This window comes from Pyrus communis, chromosome 16 (assembly GCF_963583255.1).
Source record: "Pyrus communis chromosome 16, drPyrComm1.1, whole genome shotgun sequence".
Classification (NCBI taxonomy): Eukaryota; Viridiplantae; Streptophyta; class Magnoliopsida; order Rosales; family Rosaceae; genus Pyrus; species Pyrus communis.
Genome location: NC_084818.1, coordinates 22,723,124 through 22,750,026, shown reverse-complemented (window position 1 = coordinate 22,750,026; position 26,903 = coordinate 22,723,124). Strand labels below are relative to the sequence as shown.

The window sequence follows — 26,903 nt, the reverse complement described above, 5'->3', positions numbered from 1 at the left end:
TTTGGATCGACAAGGAACGATAAGCATTTTTGCAAGCCATTTGAAGTCCATCCAAATGAGAATTCAAGACTATGTGTTGTCTTGCTTAATCAGGTTTTTGTTTTGGGTTTTATATATCTTCGTTTCAAACAATTCTATATGGCTTCATTTGTATGCTTTTACTTCAATGTTTGGGTGAGAAGTTGGACATCTTCTTCATTTGAAAAATAAATAAATAAATTTCCTCTTTTCCATAGTGATCAGTGCAAAGAGAATGAACCACTGAAGATCTGCTATGCCAAAGAGAAAACAAGTATGGAAGATGGAGATTAGTTCTTGACTGCTCTCATTGTGAAGGGCAAAGGTATAAACATTAAACACAAAGGTTTTTGAATAATATGTGGATTGAGGAGAAAAATATAAGAGTATATGAAATATAATTTTGCTTTCCGTGTGTAGTGAATGGAATAACAAATTTCTGTATAATTTTAGTACTTTTGCAAACAAGTACCACCTGATAGCGAATTGTCAATTTTACTTGCAATAGGTGACAAACAACATTTTTAATGTGCACAACGTTGACATGCCAATGTCTAAAACCTAATAGAAATTTATAAGTTCAATTAGCATTTGATTAAAAATCAATGCCCGTACAGAAAAGGATATTAAACCAATGTTTTCGGAGCAGCTAGGTGAATTCTAAAAGTCCAATCTACAAATTGCTTTTGACTAGTAGGATTTCATTTCCTTGCAAACAAAGTTAACTTTCAATTCCAGAGATTCTGGATTCTGATTCAAGATCTTTGGTTTCGTTCTTATCATCAGACAATGCCTTGAAAATTTAATGCCTGTAGAAAAAAAGATATCAAAACACTTTTGTAATTCATTGTCTCTGCATACAATTGCAATCACTTATATCTAATACGTACGACCAACAATCAATTCAGATTTATATTCAGAGCTTCACCATTTTCTCTTGATACATTTTTTCTGCATTTTGTACTGTAATTGCAATCGTAGGCATTCCTTTGCTACACCAACTTCAAAGTGAGTTAAGATTTTTTTTTGCATTTTGTACATTTTTTCTACAAGTTCTTTTTTCAAAAATACAATGTCCAAATTCATTTTAGTTGTACTCTATTTGTAGTACTGATGTTGCAGAATTTATTGTCATCATTGAATAATGGATTTCGAAGATAACAATATGGGTAATGCTAGGGAGACTAAATTTGTAGACAATATTTGTGCATGTTATCTTTCTTAATAGTCGGAAAAATTCAGATTTCATACTTATTTGTTTTGGTGCGTGTGATAAAAAACGTTTGATGATGTGGCACCAATGATAAAAAAAAAAAATAATAACAATGGCTACAAATTGGCATACGTGGTTTCGACATATGTAAAAGTTCTTTGGGTGTACCACCCGGAATTACAGAACAATAAGCCTTGACTATGTGCGTTAATTAGAAAGCATGGCTATAAGTGAGTTAATTAGAAAGCATGGGTATAATAATAGTTTGTAACACAATCGTAGAGAGAAAAAAATATCATAAGGAGATGATTGAAGAAAAGGAAATAATAAGAAATTGTTATGAAATTCTCACATGCATAACCAAAGTAACACATCTTTAGGGGCGCTACATGAAAAAATGCCTCTTGCATGCGCGTGAACGCGTGCGGAGAGGCTAGTTCATCTTTATCTTGGCTTGCATTTTAAGTTACTTTAGCTTTCAAAACAAAAATCTAAATTCAGTTTTCATTTTGATTGCTTAATTAGGGTTCACATAAAGCTAGTAATTTGTAGAGTTCTAATCAGTCCATGTGGTTCGACACCCTTACTTGTGCCACTATACTATCCTTATTTTTGCACTTGAAAGGAACACAACAAAATTTTGGCGTCGTTGTTGGGGACTGATTTCAGTCCCCATAATTGCTTGCTTTATAAATCCTATCTGTTTTTATTTTCTTAGTTTAGATTTTTCATTTACAATTGAGTTTGTTTTGATTTTAGGTGGTATAAAAAGATGTATGGAGTATGTCCATTATGTGCCAAGACTGGTCACCCTTTTCAGTTATGTCCAAGGAGAGATGAATTTCCTACATTTGACCGAGAGCATTCACACCTCATATGTTTCTCTAACCAAAGGCCAATGCATCCATTGTCAAACACATATACCTCTGTTTGGAGAAACCCTAATCATGAGTCTTGGAGTAGCATGGAAGCTCCAAATCAAGCATTTGCACCTCCCCCAGAGTAGACCCCCTTTGTCACTATATTGGAGGACACTTTGAAGCTACTCACTCAAAACAATTTGCAATTTCAACAATTAATGAGTAACATTATTTGAAACCACTCTTTAGCACTAACTAAGTTGGAAATTCAAGTGGGTTAGATTGTCCAAGCTATAAATGAACATCAATCTGGTGGTGATGATCAAGAAGAGGAGGAGGAACAACCAAAGGAAGCTTGCTGTGCATATTTTCATAGTGAGGTTCCTAAACTTCACGAAGATGAAGAACCTTACATTCCTCCCAAGCCATATGTTCCACCAATTCTTATTCTAGGGAGATTTGTCAAACAAAAGCATGATGAGCCACCCATAGATGTGCTTGAAGAAATTGTGTCAGACATAGTGTTTGAAGCTCTTCCTCAATCTTCTAATTCAATTGAATGTTTTTCAAAATATATGTCGGATTCTCCATGTTGTTTGACATCTTTTCAGGTGCCATATTTGGAGTCTTTGGAAGATGATTTACTGCCATATCAAGAGGAAAACAAAATTGAAGTTGGATGACAAATCATTACTGCTGATTTACCATAAGAAATAAGATTTGGAGCTAGATGATAAGATTGCGGCCTTGAATGAATTTCATTCATCCTTAGCAGTCACAAACTCATCCATTGAAATCATTGCTACCTTGACTTCCTGCCATCCTAGGCTTTCATCCATCATACCCACCACGTCTTGCCTAGACATTAAATAAAGCGCTTGCTAGGAGGCAGCCTAGCTGGGTTTGTGTTCTTTCCTTTTATTTGTGTCTTTTAGTTTTATTTTATTTTCATTCCACATTCTCTGCCTATTTGCACTGCATGCATTCTATTCATTTTTAAGTATCAGGACAATGCTTAGTTTAGGTTTAGGGGTGTGGGATTGAAAATTTTCGTTTGTTTTTATTTTTGGTTAAGTTTGCTTTTGCTTACTAATGTGAATGTATATGAGGGCTATGTTTACAAACAAAACTACAGTGTTGTCATGAAAAGGTTTTGTATCTTATTTTCTTTTACAAAGCTGTTACTCTTGGAATTATGATGGTTAAAGTACCATGCTCAAATTCTGGAGGAAGAATAGTGGAGAGTACTCTAGTGAGCTATTTTGAGCCTATTTACTTTTTTGAGAGGATTTAAAGTGTTTATATTCCTATCTTTTTCTTTCAGACTCACTTCAAATGATCTCATTATTTCTCTTACATTGAATGCTAAGAATAATCAATCCTATGCTGCAAATACCATGTGTTTATTATCAGCTATGAATGAACTCATTAAGATGATGTTAGGCTATGCATGTTTTAATCGCTAAAAGGCCTAATTCCCATCCTTTGTGTGCTTCATTAACCCTTGTTGCAGCCAAACACTTTTAGCCTAGTTCTTTCATCACCCATACCAAACTCTATCAATTTTAGCCCATTACAGCCATACTTTATAGTTTGGAGAATAGTAAAGTGATGAAGACACATATAGATTGAGCTCTAGATCAAGAACGTGGCGTGTACCGAGGTAACATGTGCTGGAATTGCAAATAAAAAAAATAAAAGTTACATAAAAAAAAAAAAATCAAAGAAGATGCAATTCCCAAATCTTCCCATTATCGTGCATGGGTCCTGGACGCCAATAACAAACTAATAAGAACCAATGAAAGCTTAGTCATACATTCAAACCAAAAGTCTACCACTTCAAAGAATCGTATCATATGTAGAGTGTAAAAATATTACTCCGTGACTCATGACTTCAAAGGCATCATACTCAAATGCCAAAGATAGAATTCGCCTCAACTCTAGTCCTCACAGATATAACTCAAGGTGTAATCTCTCCACAAACACATGTGAGTGAAATTATGTAAAAGGGATTAAAAAATTCTCACATATGAAATATGAAATAACAACACAATTTCTGTACAGATCTCATGAAATGAATCAATTACTAAGAATATGGATAACACACGTACTTACTAGCACCTATGAATACATCCCCAAAGATCAGCTAGGTCTTTCACAAAGTTGTAATGTAAGGCTTAGGCTATGGGCTATGAAAGAAAGGATAGGAAATACTAGAGCTTGGGACATACCAAAGTGCCTTTGTTATGAAATAAGCAGGCTACCATCCATTTCTAGTCTATTTGAGATGTTTTTGAGTTAAACTGGTTGTATTTTACTTTATTTTGTGTTAGTGTGCAGTTACATGTACTTTAGGATCAATTTGAAGGAAAAAGTAGTAAAAACATGCCATTTTTGGAGCTAACCCTTATCCAAACGTGGAAAGAAGTTTAATGGCCTGTTTTGAAGCTCAAATAAAGAATCCAAGACAAATCTGGCTTGTTAGAAGACCAGGAACATAATGGGAAAGGAATTGGGATATCTAGCCTAATTTGGAGGTGCCAAATAAGGCAAAAACGTGTAAAATAAAGGCTCAGTTGCTTGGATCATATCTTGCAGCCCATTTAGCATATAAATACTAGGGTTTTAGATCACTTTTACACAAGCCCCCATAGGAGTCGCCCAGAGCTCTCTTTCCTCTCTTTCTTTGGCCTTTCTTCCTAAAACAAAACCCTATTTCCCTTCACCATTTGCTACCACCGAAGAAACCACACAGTCGCGTTGTTCTTGGAAAAGTTCAACATGATAAGAGCATATTTATGCGACTTAATTGGCTTGTTCTCGTGCATTTATGTTGTGTTTCTTTAGTTGTTTTAGTGTTTAAAGTCACTTTTGTGTGTTTTCAGATTATAAAGCCAAAGTGTGTAAGAAGATGCAAATTGGAGTCTTTTGGAGCAAAAGAGGAATGAATGAGTTGAAGACTTGAAGAAATATGAATTCCTAATCGAAGATGGAGTCCTACTCACATGAGGATTCCTACTCCAACAAGGATTCCTACTTGAAGTAGGAAAGTTAAGCCTAGGTTTCCCATTTTGGTAATCTTTCCTAATCTTAAAAGTCCTTATTTTCCTGCCACTTTGAAGGACTTGTATGCACTTTAGGACACAAAACAAAGGCCCTAGACCCCCTTCCAACCCTTGCCGCACCTTTCCCTTTCTCCCCATCCCTTGCCGTGCAAGGGGGGTATTTAGGTCCTATTTTATGCACTTAACACATTCCCTTTTCTAAATAAAACCCTAGCCGCATGTTTTAGCCTATTTCCTTTTAATTTCTGATTTGATTTCCTAATTCTAGAAGCCTTTGACTTAATTTTAGTTAACCAAAATAAGCTAGGGTTTTAATTTCTGAAACCCTATATATTCTAAGCCTAGCCGCACCTAGTTTTGATTTTAATCATTCATTCAGCCACTTTCCAATCTCTGCCGCAGCCACCATCACCCTAATACCTTCAATTTGCAACTTCCATCCATTCCAGCCACATTCCATCTCTGCCGCAACCTTCCATCCATTCCAGCCACCATTCTACACCACCATACACCACCCACCCCCCTTGCCGCACCACCATACCATCCCAACTCCCTTCCTAAATCAAAATCACATCCAAAAACCCACTAAAACCTCTTTGCCGCAGCAAGGAGAAGAAGAAAGAGGAGCTTGAAACGTGCAGAAATTCAAAGTGGAATCGTTGGGCGTTTTAGGTGTAATCAATCTTTTGTTCTCTATGTTTAATTTCAATTTTGTTTCTCTTTTTGTGAACATGAGAGGCTAAAACCCTAATTAGCTAGGGGTGATTCGAAACCATGTTTATGCTTGCAATATAAATTGATTACCTTCGGTTGAAATTTCATGAGTTGTGGATTCAATTTGTTTAACTGCTTGATTGATAACTTATTTGTGTATGTTTATTGAGAGTGCACGCTTAGTTTTCATGCATGAATATGATGCTAGAATATAAGGGAGTTTCGCCTAATAGTTACAAACTTATATTCACAAGTAGTGGAGGTCGCTTATAAACGATCGCGTTAAATGAATTCTTGGCACTAGTTTCATGCTCATCATAGTAACGAATGCCTCGTCAACACTTATAGTTTTCATGTTGCTTAATGATCTTTGATTGTATCTTTATTGTGCTTTTCACGTAAAGGACTTTTGGAGAATGTTTTGAATTGTTGTATGCGCTGTCCCATCCAATTCATTAACTTAAGGAGAACTTGAAGGTTAATTTAAGCGAACCTAATTAACCTGGGGTGTTGAGTTTCATGATTCATCAATCATCTTGTGTGCAAGTGTGACATGTGTGGAGAAGAACCTTCTAGCTAGCATTCCATTCATATTTTCATCAAATTCGTTTTTACAATCTGTTTTTATTACAATTTGTGTTCTTTGTTTTAATTTCGTCAAAACTAAATCCCCATTTACTTTAGTGTTCCAATTTAGTTAGAAAGTGTCTTAGATTTGTGTTTCTAAGTGTTTTGATTCAAGTTATAACCCAAATTCGTCCAAATTAGGTTAGGTGTTCAAAACTGCCCAAATTGTGTTTTTAAGGCAGTTTTGAGTGTTTTGTTGCTGTTTTGAGTCTTTTGGTTTGTTTTAGTGTTTAGTTTTGCATTCTTTGAGTCTAGTTTAGTGTTTTAACCTTTGTTTTACGTTTTTGAGTCAATTTTCAAGTGATTTAGCAATCCCTCCTAATCCCCGATTTAGAACAATCCCTACTTATACATATACTACAATTGTCAAAAGAGGGTTTTAATTTGTGTGCTTATATATTTCGCATCACAACATCATAATTGCTTCAAGGGGGTTTTTTCTATGAACTTTAATTTCACTCATATTGTTCTTGATATTTATATATTTTGTAATCATGTTGTGTAATTATGTTCGTAGTTGGGGAATTCAATGTAGCCTTGCAAACCTACTCTATTTATTAAGTTAAAGTATTCAAATTACCGATGTGTGTTCTTGTTTCATTCACTGATTTTATAGTATAATTTGTTTGTTAATCTTAATATTTGATCACCATTAAGGCTGCTTAGTACACATCATGATTAATCTTGCTGGACATGTGGATGAATGAAGAAACTACTATGCATACATCCTACCATGTGATTTCTTTGGTTCTTTGAAGTTTTCTTGTTCTTAATGGATTTTTACTTGCTAATCTAAGTTGAACATAACAACTAGGTTGCATATTGGGAGTACTTGATCACAACCACAAATCAAATGGATGATCATAAATAAGTAAAACGAACCCTAGTTGCAGATTGGAGAGTTGAATGCGTTTTGACTTAACTTTCATGGAATTGACTTGTAATGGTGAAATCGGTATCCCTAGTTCCGTTCCCATCGTTTTTGAATCAATCTATCATTCATCTTTATCTTGTCTTGCATTTCAAGTTACTTTAGCTTTCAAAACAAAAATCTAAATTCAGTTTTCATTTTCATTACTTAGTTAGGGTTCACATAAAGCTAGTAATTTGTAGAGTTCTAATCAGTCCTTGTGGTTCGACCCCCTTACTTGTGCCACTATACTATCCTTATTTTTGTACTTGAAAGGAACACAAAAGAGCACAAGTACATTACAATAAGATAGGGTGAGAATTATACCATCGAAGGTAATCATCTACACCAAGATTTGTCAAGAATCCTCGTCGATAAGAAAGCTCAGCTATTAAAACCTAGAGGGGTGAAAAACAAGGGTGAGTGGGCCTGAAAATAAAGTTTTAATAAAAACCTTTGAAAATGCTATAACCCCTCACCATAAAACATGTATAATTTCCAAGATATACATACTAAATATAGTATGGAAATACTCACCATAGCCTGCAAAATATCAAGATATCAATATGGCACGATAGTTCATATATAAGTACATGACGTTAGTAATCGTATACTCATCGACACATGCTGACACACTGAGTTCATGCAGAGTTATTCTAACATGAACATGATTGGGTGTAATTATGATATACGTTCTAGTGTTATAATCAGGTGAAAACATGCACTATTCGCTATCACATATGAGTCGGAGTTGCCTATTGCAACCTGTACAACAGGACTGGCACCTACGTGGATCCAAGGCGAGCGTGCGGTGTAGATGTGAACATACACGTGATAGACTGGCCCTAGCCTTAGGTGAGCACTAACATCGGTGTAGCAAACGATGATCATAAAACATAAATATAGTCATGCCATAGTGGTTCGATAGTTCTAATCAACATAATATCATTCATAGCCATAGGTATAATCATGGCATCAATAAACATACGCATACCTATGCATCCTGTAGGATTTATGATCACTTTGTAATTTTTCGTTATTTCACTAATTCTTATAAGCATTAGTCTAAGGTATACGTAGTAAATTCTCTTTCAATGTATAAATGGAAACTAAAAAATATGTATATACTATATAAAAGAAAAGACCCACTCACCTGAAGTCCGTGCTACAACTCCCTAACACGAATATCGAGGCGTCACGACAATCGTTGCCTAGAACAAATATCAAATCACGTTTCAGAATTCTTATCGATAAAACACATAAATTACATAAAACACATCCCCAAGGATGTTTTAGAATGATTTGTAACCCATTAATAAAAAGTCAACAGTCGGTCAAAGGTTGACGGGAGGGTCCACAACCCTACATAACTCGATCCGAAAGATCCGTACCTCGGATTTCAGATCTGTAACTTCCTAAGAGTTTCAATAAGCTTCTAGAATAACATCCTAAAGTTTCGGAACGATCCAACAGGTCGAATCTCCGCCAATCGCTAAGTGGTGGCCGACGTTTAGATTTAGAAAACCCATCCGGGAAGATCTGATGCGAGAATTATACGCGCATAAATTAAACCCTCTTTTTGACAATTGTAGTATAAGTATAAGTAGGGATCGTTCTGGACCGGGGATTAGGAGGGATTGTTAATCACTTGGATTTGACTCAAAAACGTAAAAACACAAACTAAAACACTATACTAAACTCGAAGAATTCAAAACTAAAAATAAGAAAGATTAAGACTAAGACTTAAACGAAATATGGGGGGATTGATTTTGGACGAATTTAAACTAAAATGGATAGATTGTAAAGAAAACAAATTGTAAATATGAAATTGACGGAAATGAATGGATGGTATGGCTAGCTAAGGGGTTCATCTCCATACATGTTACACTTGCATAATAAAATGATTTCTAATTGTATTTCAATAAACCATGAATTCTCAACACCCCGGGTTAATTAGGTCCGCTTAAATTAACCGTCAAGTTTTCCTTAAGTTAATGAATTGGATGATTGCATACGACAACCCAAAGCATTCCTCACAAGTTCCCTACATGAATTGCATAATAGAGATACAAGCAAGAATCATTAAGCATCATGAAAACTATAAGTGTTGACGAGGCATTCGTTACTATGATTGCATGAAACTTATGCCAAGAATTTGTTTAACGCGATTGTTTATAAGCAACCTCCACTACTTGTGAATATAAGTTCATAACTATTACGTGAAACTCACTTATATTCTAGCGTCAAATTCATGCATGAAAATTAAGCGTTCATTCTTAATAAACATACATAAATAGGTTATCAATCAAACAGTTAAACAAATTGAATTCACAATTTATGAAACGTAATTAAAAGTAATCAAATCATATTACAAACATAAACATAATTTCGAATCACCCCCAAGCTAAAGGGGGGTTTAGTTCCTCATACAAAACAAAGAGAATTGAAATTAAACATTGAAATCAAAGAAACGCCTAAACATTCCAACAACTCAAACTTGAATTGTATGAACGTTTAGGCCCTCTTCTCTTCCTCTTTATTGTAGCATAAGGTCTAGGGATAATTGGTTTGGGGGATGGAAGTGTGGAATGGAAAAATGGTGTTTGGATTATAAGGGGAGAGATGGGAAGCTCACGGCTAGGGAAGGGAGAATGTGTTTGTAATGTGTTGTGTATGAAAATGAGATGTTCATGAATGAATGAATGCAAGGGTATTTATAGGAGTAGTGGAGGGAACATATGGCTATGTCATTTGTAGGTGAAGTAGGTGGATGTTGTAGGTGAAGTAGGTGGATGTTGTAGGTGAGTAGGTGGATGTTGTAGGTGAAGTAGGTGGATGTTGTAGGTGAGTAAGTGGATGTTGTAGGTGAAGTAGGTGGATGTTGTAGGTGATTATGAGTGATAAGTGATAAGTGTATGATATGTTAAGTGATAAGTGAATGATTATGATAAGTGATAAATGAATGTATGATATGATAAGTGGTGAATGATATGTGGTGAATGATAAGTGGTAGTGTTTAAGTATTTAAAATAGGGAACAAAGCCCTTCCTTGCATGGCAAGGAAGGGAGACACAAGGAAACACACGACAATGTCCTAAGGTTGCTAGGAATGTTGTTTTTGTGTTCTAAAATGCGTAGGAGTTTTCAATGATGCTCAAACATGAGGTCTTTTTAGGATTTAACTTTCCTACTTCAAGTCTTCAATTTCGTCCAAACTTTGGCTCCATGGATAAGCTATCCAATCCATGCCCAAAAATGCTCCAAATAGCCTCAAAATGCACTTTCTTGCTCCCTAAGCCCTTAGAACCTGAAAACACACAAAAGAAGCATAAAGAACTAAAATAACTAAAGAAACATAACGTAAATGTACGAGAACAAGCCATTTAAGTCGCATGAATATGCTCCTATCAAGATCCGTTGTCAAATTCCTGATCCGTCAGTTCCTAATATCCTTAAATATTTGTACTATTACGTATTAAAGTTTAGTGACAATCCATTGGTCGAATCGTTGAATCATATAATACCCAAGTGGCGGCCCTTAACGAAAATATAACCAAACAACGGAATTTCATCAATCAGATGTCTAATATGAAATCAGGGCACCCATTTTAGCCTAGGGAGGTCAAGTGGTGTCTTTGCCCACGCACCGCCACAAGTAGTGGCCGACTGCCTCAAACCACTAGAAAATTCAATTATTTCCAAAAATTCTCAAATTTTACATGATTGAAGATCTTAACGAGTAGAGCAAGTTTTATACCTGTGGCCAAGTCTAGTTTGGCTGGGAAAGGCCCCAAATTGGCTCACATCCGTCGGAAACCCTAGAATGGGTAAGCTTCGATTCAACACCTTCGGTGCGCCGCCGCCCTAACCAAGGCTTGGGACTTGTTCCTGGGTTCAAGAAGAGTGGAACCATGGTGGTGGTCAGTGATGGTTTATGCAGAATCAGCCGATCGCTACTGGACACTCACAAAACCCATCAGTGAGATCTTCACGACACCAAGGCTAAAATCTATCGAGTTTTGGGTTGAAATAGAAGAGGTGTTGATGTTGAGTGACTTCCTGGTGGTGGTGGCTGCGAATCGCTTGAAAAGGCATAGGAAATCATGGTTTTTCACCGAGTCGGGCAGCAGGTCAAGGAATGACCTGGTTTGGCTAGGTTGATTTCCCTCGGTTCCTTTCCTTTTCTTCCTTCTCCTTTCTCTCCTTTCTCTTGGTTCTCATTGGTGAATGCTCTTCTCTTCTCTCCCGATTGGGCAGCTCTGCCCCCTAATTCCTCATCTTTTTGTCCTTCTCTCCGATTCGTTCTTCCTTTTCTCCTCATTTCTCACAAAATAATTTTAAAATAATGATATAATACTTAGGAGAAATATATAAAATAATAAATAGTAATCTTTACAAAACACTTTTCGGATTTGTAGTTCCATAAAACCCCTATTGTAACCTCGGTTTCGATTCAGATTACGCTTATGCAATCGTCCTGTTGAGAACTTCGAGAGTACGGTAAAATAGTAACTTGCACGCGTCACTAAATGATGGTCAACAAAAATCAACAGTCTCGCCAGTATGGCATTTTCGCCAATTCACTCATTTAAAATTTATAAAAATATAAAATTAGGGACGGGTTATCACATACATTCTCAAACCAACGAAATAGAATGTACCCATATAAGTTTAAAAAATGGATTACATAAAAGATTGAATGAAATTTTATATAAAAAATGGGTACATTTTAAATTAAAAAAGGGTACATTTTTAACAAATTGGTATATTTAAAAAATGGATACATATAAGAAAAAATTGAATTTTTTTTTTTTTATAAAAATTTAATGGTTACAAACTTATTCTAATTTTATTTTTTATATTTGGAAAATGCTTGAATTAAAAATTGATTAGGAGTTTAATAAGGGTGTGAGTGTTAAAACTCAAATCAATTACTAATTTTTTTTTATTTTTAAATTATGTAACTTACTTGTGATTCATCAATATATTAATGCTGGAGACTTTGATTAAAATCTAAAAGCTGATAATGTGACAGCCCGTTCCGGAAATTTTTAAAACATACGCGTGAAATGACGATTTTGCCCCTAGCGTGATTTTTTTACGTTGTATGGTTGTTTTGAGCTTGGTGTGGCTGGTTTTGCACCACACATTTCCTTCACCCTTTCCCTGTCGATGCACCTGTCCCGTGCCATTTCCCTTCCCCATTTTCTATCCCATTTGTACGGACATACCCCAAAACCCTTGTAATCTTCACAGATCGAAGAAACAAAGTACATATTCATGCTCGTGAGGTCCGTCGAAGTCCAAATATACTCATTTCAGGTAAGGATACCTTCGTTTTCACGTCGAACTCGGGATACCCGATTTTTGTCACTGTTCATGCACACGTTAATTTTTGTGTTTTTGGGAATTTCAAGCTTGTAGGAAGCTTGGTGAGGTCCTTAGGAGGCTCGGGGTGGTTCGTTTGAAGGTTTTGGATGTCGGGATCGTGAGTTTCGAGGTTGGCTGAAGTTGGTGGTGTTTTCCCGGCGAGATTCCGTGTATTTTAGCACTTGAAAGTGGTATGGATTTGTTCCTCTCGTTGTAAGCTTCATTTTGGTACCAATTTTGTGAAATTTGGTTGAAAAACGAAGAAGATATTACGATTTGAAAATTTCTCGGTTTTCCGGCGCCGGAGCCTCGCCGGAGAAGACGACGGAATATTCTTAACGGCGTTAATGGAATCCGTTAAAGTTAACGGAATATTCCTAACGGCATTAACTGGCGCCGTCAGCGTGCCAGGCACGTGCCTGTGCGTGGTTGACGCGTGTGGCCGTGCCTTGGCAGGCGCGTGGGGGCGCGTGCGACGGTGAAATTTTTTTCTAAAAATATGGGGATGTTCCTGAGGTTGAGTAGATCACATTGGTGTATTCATACACCCCATTTGAGTATTGTATGAGAAGTTATTTCATAAGGTTGGTTATGTGTTTTAAAATTAACGTTTTTATAGTTGTTTCACATATAGGTGAGACCTATCCTGAGGACGAGCGTGGTCACTCGAGGCAAGGGGGTTACGACCCTTCCACATATCAGTGAGTGGGCTTTTGGTTTTTCGTATATACCTATATACTTATACTTTTCCCAGAAAGTTTAATGAAACGTTTATTCGTTTATATGCCATGTTTATAGTTTGTCATTGATTTACGCATTATGAATCGCATATGTTTATATATATGTTTGGTGCTGCGGACGCACATGTAAGTGTCAGGTGAGTTATGATTTATGTTTACGTTCAGTAGTGATTTGAGATGCATAAAGAGCTCATAACCTGCACCCCCGGTGTTAGTGCTCCCGCCCAGAGTTGGGCACAGTCCTTCACATGATGTTCACCTCCCGCACCACACGCTCATCTTGGATCCAAGTTAGGTGCACAGTCCTGTCGTATAGACCACTTTAGGTGGTTCCGACTCGTAGGTGACCCGCGATTATTCGCCCAGCCTTCACGTGATCGTAGCACTTGAGTGTTCTTATATTACACCCAGGCTTGTCGTACAGACCACGTTAGTTGGTTCCGACTTGTGTGCATGTATAATTAGTTAGATGAAGATTTGAGCACTAGATTCAGCCGTACAGGTCACGTTAGGTGATTCCGACTGACAGATTATATGGCTTTGACTTGATATTCCTGAGCACTTGCATTCTATTTAGAGACATTTGACTTGACATATTTCGGAGCATGATTTATATATATGTATATTATATTTTCTGGGAAGTATACAGGTTTTACGGCGAGGGGTTAAAACTTGTTTATGAAATGGTTTTTGAAAAGCTTTGTTTTTGCCCACTCACAATTTTGTTTTGCGCCCCTCCAGGTTCTAATTGGCTAGCACTTTTGGTGGCTTCCCGAGGAATTCCCCGGCATATCTGACAGACGATCACCAGTGTAGGACCACCTTCGGGTGTGCTTTTGTAGTGTCGTTTTCTCCTGGACTGCATTAGGTCTTTGCGCTCTGAACCTTGTGTTCACACTTACGCTTGCACATATTTGTTTTTACTTTGTGTAAAACTGATTTTTATTTATTCGTACTATTTTTATTATTATTTTATTAACTTCCGCACTGTGCACATGGTTACGTCACTTTCACGTGACGGCCAGCATGCCTTGATCTCGATCGGGTGTGTCAGATAAGATCTTAAGGAATGAATATTAGACACTGAAGAGCCAAAACTAATTTTTTCAAAAAAAGAAAAAAAAAAATCCCTCTATGGTCAATGAGTCGAAAATCACTGCTGCCTTTCCTGCGAAAACTCTCCCCACTCTCTTCTCTCTGTGTGTGTCTGTAGGAGACGAGTACTAGAAGGACCCTCGGAGGGAGAAATAAGATTTATTGGGGGAAATTAGAATGGAGCAAAGCAAAACCCAATTGAAATCATCGTAGAAGATAATTGAGAGAGAATTGTTATTAATTCTCAACGAACACGAAATGGTTTAAGAAATAGGAAATATTATTGGATCAGAAGAGGATTGAGAGATGGGAAATTTGTTCGTGAAGAAGCCCAAGATCACGGAGGTAGATCGAGCTATTCTTTCTCTCAAGACCCAGAGGCGCAAACTTGCCCAGTACCAACAACAGGTCTTAATCTTAATTCTTAATTCTTATTTTGTACTTGTGGATACTCCTGTCAAACAGAAAATAAATTCTGCTTGTCATCTCAAATGGGCTACCAGAAAACGAAGAACTTCATTTAATTTTCTTTGACTGAGGAATTCCCATGTTTTTTTTTTTTTTTTTTTGTAATGAGGATGTGAATTTGCGTAGTATTTGTGAATTTTGAATAGAGGGTATTGATCAAGTTGACTTGTATCCCACCTTGCCCAGCTTGAAGCTGTAATCGAAGCCGAAAAGCAAGCCGCACGGGATTTGATTCGTGACAAGAAAAAGGAAAGAGCTTTGTTAGCATTAAAGAAGAAGAAGGCACAAGAAGAATTATTGAAGCAAGTTGATACCTGGGTTATTAATGTTGAGCAACAAGTATGTAATTGCACAACCCTACCCTACTTGTCCATTTTCTTTCTTTCCATTTCCTTTACAACTTGGTCTACTTTAACATGCAAATAACATGTTCACACTCCTCGAGTAAATGTTTTGGTTCAGTTGCAAGACATCGAACTCACAAGCAAGCAGAAAGCGGTGTTCGAGAGTTTGAAGGCTGGTAATAATGCGATTAAAGCCTTACAAAGTGAGATCAATCTCGACGATGTGCAAAAGCTGATGGATGATACTGATGAAGCTAAAGCTTACCAAGATGTGAGCTTCACTTCTTCTCCTTCATTTTTTTGTTTTTATTTATCTAGTATTTCAGCTGAGTTTTTTTGGGTTGCATTCTTAGGATGAGGATCTATATCAAATACTTTCTGGTGATTTGGGAAGATTTTTGATTGTCACATTTCTGATGCCCGTTCTGTGCAAGGCCTTCCCTCTTCCCACCTCCCTCCCTCATTTATATTTGAGAGCTTTCCATCTTTTTTCTTATGGTAAACGGAGGAGCGGAAGTGCTTGGAATTTTGTTGTTGTTTTTATTATAAATCAAGTGCGGGAAAATGTTTACCTCTGAGTTGACTTTGTAAAGATTGGCGATCTTGTAAGGTTTATACAAGTTCTTTTCCTATTAACAAGTTTACTTTTCAACCCCCACCCATCCCTCTTGTTTGACACTAGATTCCCAATATAACTATTTCTGCTGTGATCTCGTAAAAAATTATGTCTCTGTTTCTCACATCATTTGTGTGTATTCTTGTATGTTTTTCTCGTCATTGTAAACAATGATTAGTTAACATCTAAACCTTCTCTTCTTCCTTGATTATCATCTTCTCCTCAGTTTTTCCTTTTTAATAAATTCTACCATTTCACTCATGATTTTGTTAGGAAATTAATGCAATCTTGGGGGAGAAATTATCAGCAGAAGACGAAGAGGATATTATAGCAGAATTAGAGAATTTGGAAGCTCAGGTATGATATTTCTATTCTAACAACAGGTCCACAAACCCTAATGATTGTTTTGCTTCCTCATTGTCATTTTTTCTCTTCTGGGTATTTTTTATACAGCAAATCTTTTCCTAGTGATTAACATACAATGCATTACTGCTCTCTGAGATTAATAAAAATCCTCATGCTGTATCTAGGATTATTATGTCAAAATCATTTTTTAATACTTATCAACATGTCAAAAAGTTATTTTCTCTTAGGTGCTCTTCATTTATCCCATTACCAATATTGCTATTACCAATTTAGTTTTCATGCAATGCATGGTATCCGGTTCTTGTAAGAACAATGCAATTTGGTGTCTCATCATCCCTTCTCCAGCAGTGTTACTGCTAGATTTCTAGGATAGAAAATTGGTAGATATGCCACTACCTTATCCCACTTGCTTTGGACTTCCAACTGGGGTAAGATATATTCTGACCCTTAGATGTAAAACATTCGAAGGTGAAAAATGCTTCAGAAACAGAAAAATGTTTCCTTCGTTGACTTCTTGGGAACATGAACTTGTTGCACAGCGTAAAGGGCAGGTTTTTGTCCCTCTCTGACCTTTCATTTAACCTTTCCTTCTCCTTCATTTAACAATCAATCTTATGTAGGCACCCATTAAAATTATGATTTTGAACTTAGATATAAGTAAATATGAAATTTCTTCTTTTAACATTTTCTCAACTTCTTCTTGCTGGTTTTCCCTTTTAGTTTTATGTTTTGTTGTACGGTTACCTTTTGGTTTTCCCTTTTATTATTTTTGCTGGTTTTAATAGTATATGTTTTGTTGTGCGGTTACCTTTTGGTTTTCCCTTTTGTTTGTTTCTTATTCTTGTTAGTTTTACTATTCTGGTGTCACATAATTTCATCTCATCTAAAAGTGAAACTTCTCTCCTTTGTCAGATCACCGTTCAAGATATGCATATAGCTCCTGCTTCAGTGCTATCTCCTAAAGAAAACGAGAGGTTGGACCTTCCCGATGTACCAATCAAAGTACCAGTTGCACCTGATCCGGTTGCGAATGATGAAGTTTCCACTAAGACAAAAGGTCGGTCTCTGTCTCTGTCTCTGTCTCTCTCTCTCTCTCTCTCTCTCTCTTTTTTCACACACACACACACAGAGAACAAGAACCCCACAAACACAATGCTAACTGCTCGTTGCTTACGTTAACTCAACTGCAAATGCTTGACAATATTTTGGGATATGCAGTTATGGAGGAACCATTGGTGGCTTGATTAGATTAAACAGTTGAATTAGGTTGCCTTCTTGTCAAACTGTTTTCAAACGTCAATTGATGCTTCTCCCTTCTGCAACCATGCATGTACCAGTAAAATTATTTGCTCTGGACAACTTTGATTGTGTTCTTTCTTGATTACCTGAATTGGATTGTACAAATATGTAATTTTTCAGGACTCAGTCCAAAGACTCATTGCTTTAACATATATTTACTTCTTTTCGACATCAGTCTTTCTTCATGGAACGAACAATGGGAAACAAGAATGTGATGCTCTGGGTTGAAACTTGTTTGTTGTAGTGCTATACATGTTACTTTGAGAAATTATTAATTGTGTTTTCAAGAAATTTTTAATTTCCTAATTATTAGATGAGAGTTTCAAGAATTTGATACAACTACTAACCATTTATGATATTAGCTGTTCTGATGATAAGATGAAGGTTCTGAGTGAATTCCTTTTTATTATTTACTATTTTTGTTAAGTCGTCCAATTCTGTTATTGACAGAAAACAAACACATTGACTTACCAATAAATTGACAAAAAAGGAACACGGGAAAGCAAAGTTGCCAAAGAATCAAAAGTAGCAGTCCAACCAGTAAACCTCGGAAGAATCTGACTGCATTTCCAATCATCGGATTGATTTCGCCGCTTTCCCTGCATTCGACTTGATCACTACACTCGTAGATATCACGGCTTTGCCTAGCAATGGCACCTCTTAGACTGAATCCGGATCCTTGCCGGATCCTCTTTGTGAGGATCCGGGGGATCCGTCAATCCTGTTCATCGTACATTGTGCAATCAGAAATTATTTTAAATATTTTTATTTAAAATTAAACATAAACAGTACTTGACAAAAACTGACCGCACAATGTACAATTAACGAACACAAATCATGAATCCTCAGGATCCTTACCAAAAGGATCCGGAGAGGATCCTGGTGGTCCTGGACCTACTGATGATTTATTGAAATCATGATGTCATATCTCCTCCATGTCTCGCTTGTATACTATATGAAGGTCACAATTTTTTCCTCCAAGCTAGAATGTGTCTACTCTACATTTCCACCACTGACCTGCACTCGTTGCCAACCTGCCGCGCGATAGGTAGTACAGCCAAAGGTGATCTGAGTCGATCCATGTGTCTTTTGGTGAAGGGAAGAACAAGGCCAGGGCTCATTGTACCCATTTTTTTCGATGCTTTGCTTTTTGCAAGGAATTACAGCATTTTACATATGTGCCAATGCCACCTGATTGTAATTACAACCAAAACTAATGATTGGACTGGCCACTTAGTACTACAGTTTAGTGGTATTCTTCTTCACTTGTAAGTGAGAGATCTTAGGTTTGATTCTCGCCAAAGGCGAATTTGAACCACATTATTGTTAGCCCATTGTGAGGCTAAGTATACACCCTCTCCCTTTAGTGCAAATAATATCGTTTGTTAAAAAAAAAGATTAAAAAATAAAAACTAATGGCTGGACTGGAGAGCACAAACACAATTCACATCCCCTCCATCGTTGACTATGAGCTCAAGCTTGCCAAACTTATAAGAGGAAGAGTCTTGCCACATTCTCAGTTGCAACATTGTACTTGTTGCACTCTCAAAAGCAGCATTCACATGGTACAAATGCTGACCATAATCAATATTTACTTAAAGGATCAAGGATATTTTATTCAACCCAATTAGGCATTGACAATCTACTTAGATCAGTACTTGTTATGTCTTCTCTCTTAAGAGAGTGATTGGTTTCTAGTCATTGGTATGATTGATACTGTTAGGGGACTTTTAGGTCGAGGTGGACTCGGGCTTTGAGAATGTCCTCTTGTCTCCCTTGGTTCAATTTCATACCAAGTCCCAGAATATCTCAAAAGAGTTAGCTTGTATTAGGAAATATTCTAGTTAGATCAATGAGTCGAAGATAACATGATTAAGTAAATAATGGCTTGCTCAAGTGAGGTACGGTGTAGAAGCTAGAAGTTCATCAGTTTAGCATGTTGAGAGAGAGAAAGTTGGCATGGTTGCATGGTGTTCTCTGGTAGATAATTTGGGTCTCCTAGGGTGGTAGCAAGGCTTACTATGGCTGGAATACTCAGAGGGAGGTTATGGAGAATGCTAAGTTGCAAAGTGATGTTTTTGGACTTTTTTTGTTCTTTGTGTGAAGTTGGAGGACCGGGGATCAAGAGGCTTTCCTTGATTGAAAGGGTTGAAGGAAGTCTGGGGGAAAACTCCAAGATTGTAGAAAGATGGTTATGTGTTTCTCTCCTTAACGTTTGAACCTTTCTGTATTATGATGTTCTGGGCTGAGTTCTTGGATTCCCTTTAATGGCTTCTAACTCCCTTTTTTGTAGGTGAATGACTCATTTCTAGGGCTTTCCTATGGAATCTCTAATTGTGGTTTGGTTCTCCCTCCCTTTTCTCCCTAGTTCTTCTACTACTCCCCTATTTTAGTGTAAGAAGGCTAGATTGTAGAACTTGCATTGTTCTTCTTCCCAAGGTGAGGATTTCTCGGGTCAGCTTTTCGCAGTTGCTACTTTTGCTAAAGCGCATCATGGCATTCGCACGTTGGTTTTCTGCGTGAGCTAGGAAGGGAAAGTCTGCTTCTCTCTTCATTAAAAGCATGCCTAGCTAGGCTTTTACGTGACTAGGGCTTAGTTCCTCCTCAACGAAGTTGGTTAGCTGCTAGGGAAAAGAGGAAATTAGGTTAGTTCTCTCTCAAACTTACCCGTGTGGTCGGTAATAAAACTCGAACCCAAATCCGAAACGTGAGTTAAAAACTAAATAATTAAAAGGAAATTGAAACGGGTTAGAAAATAAATTTCTTCTTATAAAATAACTCATGATTCTTAAACAAATCAAGAACTCTTTATAATTCTATAGTAAATAGATGAATAAACATTCTATTCCCACATCTAATCCGATCTCATCCTGCCTACCCTCTTGAATGTCTAGTTCGTAAACCTGGATAACAATAGAGGGATGAGCTTTAACAGCTTAGTAGGGACATAACCTTACCACAGTAAATTGACAATATTAAATTAAGTGTCATGGAATCATATAGCCAAATATCAAATCATTATTGATGACAATGCATGAACGCAATGCAACCTCTTCCACTATTCCCATTAACTCATATAATAAAACACGCGGACCCGCATGTCCCATACCGTACATTTTACCACTGCAGTGGTGGTTTGAATATTCTATTATACAAACTAACCCCCATAAGATATCCCAAGTTCATAAACACCTTTTGTTAGTCATCTTATCTAATTCATTGCTCTCTAACCCAAATCACCCACATCAACAAATATCCCGCCGATATCCTATTCTAATGTGCACACCAGGCTTGCCTAGGACTTGGTTCACAATGAATAGATTCAACTACACAAAAGATCCTTTCCAATTACCTTCATTTCCAGACTAGTCTCAACATTGAAGTTCCAACCACATCAACATGAATGATGCATAAATAATTTCATTTCATCTTTTATATGTATCAAAATATATTCTCAACAAATAGCATTCTAACAATAATTCCATAACCAATAACAAGTAAACACTTAACCGAAGCAATTAGCCAATTAATATCCAACACATTAATCAACAAAAAATGATCAAGAATATTACAACACTTCACGAAATTTAATAAAATCAATTTCCGTAAAGGTATGCAGTATTTCCCCTACCTCGATTCCAAAGCTAAAACAAAGATCCATGTCATTACCGGAATAACTAAGCTCCACGTACTTATCCATGTCACTATTGAAACAACTAAGCTCCACGTACTTGAGCAAGCTCCTTGAACCCTCCTAACACCATATATTTCTTCTACTCTCTTTTATCATCTAATTTCTCTCTTTAAACATATATAATATATACACACTACGTGAGCTCCAGAGCATGCATTGCATGCGAGCTTGTGCAGGAAAATAAATGGAGCTTAGCTCCTATTTATAGGGACATAAAAGGCCGCATAACTAGTGTTTTATGGCAGCTAAGATGAGATAAGAATGCATTTGATGAATGATACGTTGACGAATGGCTTTCAGGTGCCATTGTGCATGAGAAAAATAACTTGGGTTTAACAGGTGGCTTGTAAACAATGGTGGAAGGTGGAGGTGTCAACTTAGTTGTGGAAGAAGGGGCTTATAACATGACAGTTGAATAGGTCATAATGCATATGGTTAAGCTGAAGGTGTCATGATATTAGGAAATGATGGCAGCAAAGATCTCTTCTAATAATGATCATGCAAAAATACTTTTATAATAAAGGCATTAATATAGCTAACTAGAAGTAGTATAAATATTACTATACAAAACAATGTATAGCTAATATGTAGATAATATTAAAATATGGGTTCTCACAGGGTAGGTACTTATTCTTTGACTATTTTAAAGGCATTCCATTTGAGAGTGTCCATGACATAGTTGGGGTTAGGCCACTTAATCAAGAGGGGCATGTGAATGTGCAACAAGGGATCTCTAACCTTCAAACTATTGTGGGAGAATACTCTATGACATGATTAAGAATCTTTGGCTAGAGTGTGAATGAAATTTAGGAAGCCGTTCCAAATCACATTCAAGGTTATCATATAGACAAGAGAACGACATTGGACAAAAAGACATGAATGAACTATCAATCTAAACAATGTGATGAAGAGTATTGAGCTAGAGAAGATTGTATTGCATTTGTAATCCCAAATTGAAAAGGTTTTCCAACCTCTTCTAATTAGCTTGGTGATAGGAGCATGTTCATGCGACTTAAATGGCTTGTTCTCGTGCATTTACGTTATGTTTCTTTAGTTATTTTAGTACTTTAAGCTATTTTCGTGTGTTTGTAGGTCCAAAGGGCTAAAGGAGCAAAAAGATGCATTTTGGAGACTTTTGGAGCACTTTTGGGCTTAGGATGGATAGCTTATGCTTGGAGCCAAAGTGTTGGACGAAATTGAAGACCTAATTGAAGACCAAAGTGTTGGAACCTTGTTCCCTTTAGTTTTAGGACATTTAAACCTTTCCTATATCCTTAGCCGTGCATAACATTCCAACATTCCACTCCTTCATTTCAGCCACACTCCCACATATCACCACTTATCATATCATCCACTTATCTTATCATCCACTTATCATATCATTCACTTATCATATCATTCACTTATCATATCATTCACTTATCATATCATACACTTATCACTTATCACAACAACAACCTTGCACATGCACATTCATCCACATGCACCCATAATCATTCACTCATCTTTAATCCACATGCATCTTCCATAAATCAAATCAGCCACATCCACATGCACTTATTCCACTTCATCATTACACCACATTCTCTCTCTTTAATCCACATGCATTCATCATCATTCACTCTAGTTTTAATTCCCACATGCATTTCCACCCACATGCAACCATAATCATTCATAAATCAGCCACATGCATTCATCATCATAACCTAGCTGTCATTCCACTTCATTGCACATGCATCTTCAAATAAATCAGATTTCCATCATATTCACATGCATTCCATCCTTTAAAACATTGCACATGCACTCCCTTTAATTAATTAAGCCACATGCACTCCCATCCATTTCATCATTGCAGCCAACACATGCTTTCACATGCATTTTCAGATTGTCCCCTTGCACATGCAGCCACATATTCATTGCACATGCAATTCCAACCCACATGCATCCTTTAATCATTCAAACATGCAGCCACATTCCCTCCTAGCTGTCTGTTCCCCCCATTTCACCTATAAATAAGCATCCATTGCATTCATTCTCATTGACTCTTCCATTTCAGAATGTAGACATCAAACACCCTTGCCGTGCTCTCCCTTACAATCCAAACACCATCCTTCCATTTCCACCACTCCCCAAACCATTCACACCATCAAACTATCCCTAGACCTTGTGCTACAACGAAGAGGAAGAGAAGAGTGCCTAAACGTTCATACAATTCAAGTTTGAGTTGTTGGAATGTTTAGGTGTTTCTTTGATTTCAATGTTTAATTTCAATACTCTTTGTTTTGTACGAATGAGGAATGGAAGATAAGAGGACCTAAACGTTCATACAATTCAAGTTTGAGTTGTTGGAATGTTTAGGTGTTTCTTTGATTCTCTTTGTTTTGTACCATGAGGAACTAAACCCCCCTTGGTTAGGGGGTGATTCGAATATATGTTTATGCTTGCATTTTGATTTGAATACTTCTAATTGCGTTGCATAAGTTGTGGATTCAATTCGTTTAACTGTTTGATTGATAACTTATTTATGTATGTTCATTGAGAGTGCACACTTAATTTTCATGCATGAATATGACGCTAGAATATAAGTGAGTTTCACCTAATAGTTACGAACTTATATTCACAAGTAGTGGAGGTTGCTTATAAACAATCGCGTTAAACGAATTCTTGGCATAAGTTTCATGCGTATTCCATAGTAACGAATGCCTCGTAAACACTTATAATTTTCATAGAGCGTAATGATTCTTGCTTGTACCTCTTCTATGCATTCATGTTGAGGACTTGTGGGGAATGTTTTGAATTGTTGTATGCGCTAACCCATCCAATTCAATAACGTTAGGAAGATTTGAAGGTTAATTAGTGCATCACGGTTAACCCGGGGTGTTGAGTTTCATGGTTTATTGAAATGCAATTGGAAATCATTTTATTATGCAAGTATAACATGTATGAAGATGAACCCCTTAGCCATTCTATCATCCATTCATTCCATTCCATCAAATTCGTTTTACAATCTGTTTAGTTTATTAACTTGTTTTGTTATTTCAATTTTCGTATAAATCTAAATCCCCCTTTACTTTAATGTCCAATTTAGTTAGAAATCAATTTAGTTTGTGTTTATGAGTGTTTTGATTCATTTTATTTCCCAATTTTGTCCAAATTCACCAAAGTGCTCAAAACTGCCCAGAAAGTGATTTTAAGGCAGTTTTGAGTGTTTTGGGTGATGTTTGAGTCTTTTGGTTTGTTTTAATGTTTTAAGTGTTTAGTTTTACATTCTTTGAGTTAGAAATCAATTTAGTTTGTGTTTATGCGTGTTTTGATTCATTTTATTTCCCAATTTCGTCCAAATTCACCAAAGTGCTCAAAACTGCCCAGAAAGTGATTTTAAGGCAGTTTTGAGTGTTTTGGGTGATGTTTGAGTCTTTTGGTTTGTTTTAATGTTTTAAAGTTTACTTTTGCATTCTTTGAGTCTAGTATAGTGTTTCATATTGTTATTTTACGTTTTTGAGTCAAATCCAAGTGATTAACAATCCCTCCTAATCCCCGGTCCAGAACGATCCCTACTTATACATATACTACAATTGACGAAAAGAGGGTTAATTTGTGTGCGTATAAATCTCGCATCACTTGGGTAGCCATGCCATGCTGCTAGGTGTCACTCAAGGGTTGTGGAAACCATGACGATGTATAATCACTAAAGGGAGAATTAGAAATAAGTTTCAATTCACAATCGATTAGAAGGAGTTCTAATGACCCACTGCCTCGCTAAAAGGAACCTAATGGATCGCACATCGTGTAAGGTAATGATTGAAGGAAATAACGAAGATGAGTAAGGACAATTATATAGTTTAATTGCATATGACAATTAAGTTTTAGTTGCATGACAAATAGAACAAAATGGGCAATTAGCCCTCTAAACATAGCATGGCCCGCTATAGAGAGGGAATGGTGATGTTTGGTCCAATTACAACTTGTGCTACTTAATTGTAAGGAGCTATATAAGGATCCCAACATCTCATAGATGTTATATGACTCTTAAGCATTCTTTTTCTTCAAAGCTCCCCTTGCTGCATTGTCAATAGTAGATGGACATGTTTGGGTTAATCCATCATAAAAAATTTGCATTTGTAAGTAAAGAGGTAATCCATGATGTGGACATTGCAACAAAAGCCCTTTAAAATGCTCCCAACATTCATTGAAAGGTTCTCCATCATGTTGTGCAAAGTTGAAGATTTGCCTTCTCAAGGTAGCTGTCTTTTGAGTAGAGAAAAACTTCTCCAAAAATTTCTTAGCTACAACATCCCAAATAGTAAGCGAACTAGGCGCTAAAGTCATTAGCCAACCTTTAGCTTTATCTTTTAATTTATAGGGTATCCTCAAATTTGCTTCACTCACTCCCTGCAAAGGTAAACGACTCACAACATTATAGAATTCCTTAATATGAGCTAATGGATCTTCGTTAGGTAAACCATAAAAAGAAGGAAGCATATGAAAATGTGAAGACTTGAGATCATAGTTTCTACCTTCAATAGGCAACAAGATGCACGAAGGTGAATTTGGTATAACCGGTTGAGCATAATCCTCCAAAGCTCGATTGTCATCGTCATTGTCTACCATCTCTTTTTCTTGGTTAGAATTAGAGTGCTCAGAATAAGCACCTACACTCATTGATCTTGAAGAGTTATCGTCCTCTTCTTCACGGTTAGTTTGTGCACTAGTTGATAGAAAGTTCTCAAAAGTGTTGCTCTTTATCCGTTCAAGTCTTTGGCCTATCTTAGCAAGTTTATGGAACTTATACTGCCTAAGAAATAGAAAGAAAACAAATGAAATTTAGAAACCTAAATTGAACATGAAAATAGAAAGGGTTTGAAGAAGAAGCAATTATAGAGGACTGAGTCTTTGGCCTAATTATAAGGGAATGTGATCAGTCCTTGGCAACGACACCATAATTTTGTTATGTTCCTTTTGAATGCAAATATATGGTTAGTATAATGGCACAAGTAAGGGTGTTGAACCACAGGGACTGATTAGACCCCTATAAATTATTAGCCTTGAAAGAACCCTAACTAAACAATGAAAGTAACAAATTGAATGTAGTTTTTGTGTTGGAAACGAAATAACTTAAAATGTAAGAAAAATGTAATGATATGTTAATTGAGAAACAATGAGGATGGAACCAAGGATTTCGAGTTCACCATTACAAAACCAATTCCATGTTTATAAAGTTAAGGCGTATTCAATTACCAACTAGTTTCCAGAGTTCGTTTTACATATATATGATTAGTCATATGAGTGTGGTTGATCAAATTCTCCTAATCTACAACCTAATTGGGATGTTCAACTTCGGTTCCAAATTAAGAGTCTTTACCATGCAAGAAAACGTTAAAGAACCAAAAAAAATACATGGCACGGTGTTTGCATAGCATTCTTTTCATTCATTCACATGTCTAACAAGATTAAGCATGATATTTACTATAATCTTGATCAAATGATTTGTAAGAAACCCTAAT

At 36.5% G+C, this 26,903-nt stretch overlaps 1 protein-coding gene and 1 non-coding gene across 2 annotated transcripts; both read left to right on the top strand.

The window, feature by feature from the left end:
• The first annotated feature begins 14,766 nt into the window (after positions 1–14,766).
• On the top strand, positions 14,767–17,935 carry LOC137720794 (vacuolar protein sorting-associated protein 20 homolog 2-like). Its single transcript, XM_068459904.1, has 6 exons — positions 14,767–15,020; positions 15,267–15,419; positions 15,543–15,695; positions 16,314–16,397; positions 17,319–17,463; positions 17,625–17,935. Exons 1-6 carry the CDS (start codon positions 14,919–14,921, stop codon positions 17,648–17,650), a joined length of 663 nt encoding a protein of 220 aa, XP_068316005.1. The 5' UTR covers positions 14,767–14,918; the 3' UTR covers positions 17,651–17,935.
• Positions 17,936–25,534: 7,599 nt separating this feature from the next.
• On the top strand, positions 25,535–25,641 carry LOC137721611 (small nucleolar RNA R71). Its single transcript, XR_011066681.1, has one exon. It is a non-coding gene; the product is annotated as a small nucleolar RNA R71 (small nucleolar RNA).
• Positions 25,642–26,903: the final 1,262 nt, after the last annotated feature.

Coding starts and splice junctions, on each gene's coding strand:
- LOC137720794 (XM_068459904.1), top strand. CDS start 14,919: ATGGGAAATTTGTTCGTGAAGAAGCCCAAGATCACGGAGGTAGATCGA. Junction 15,420..15,542: donor TTATTAATGTTGAGCAACAA/GTATGTAATTGC, acceptor GTTTTGGTTCAG/TTGCAAGACATCGAACTCAC. Junction 16,398..17,318: donor TAGAGAATTTGGAAGCTCAG/GTATGATATTTC, acceptor CTCCTTTGTCAG/ATCACCGTTCAAGATATGCA.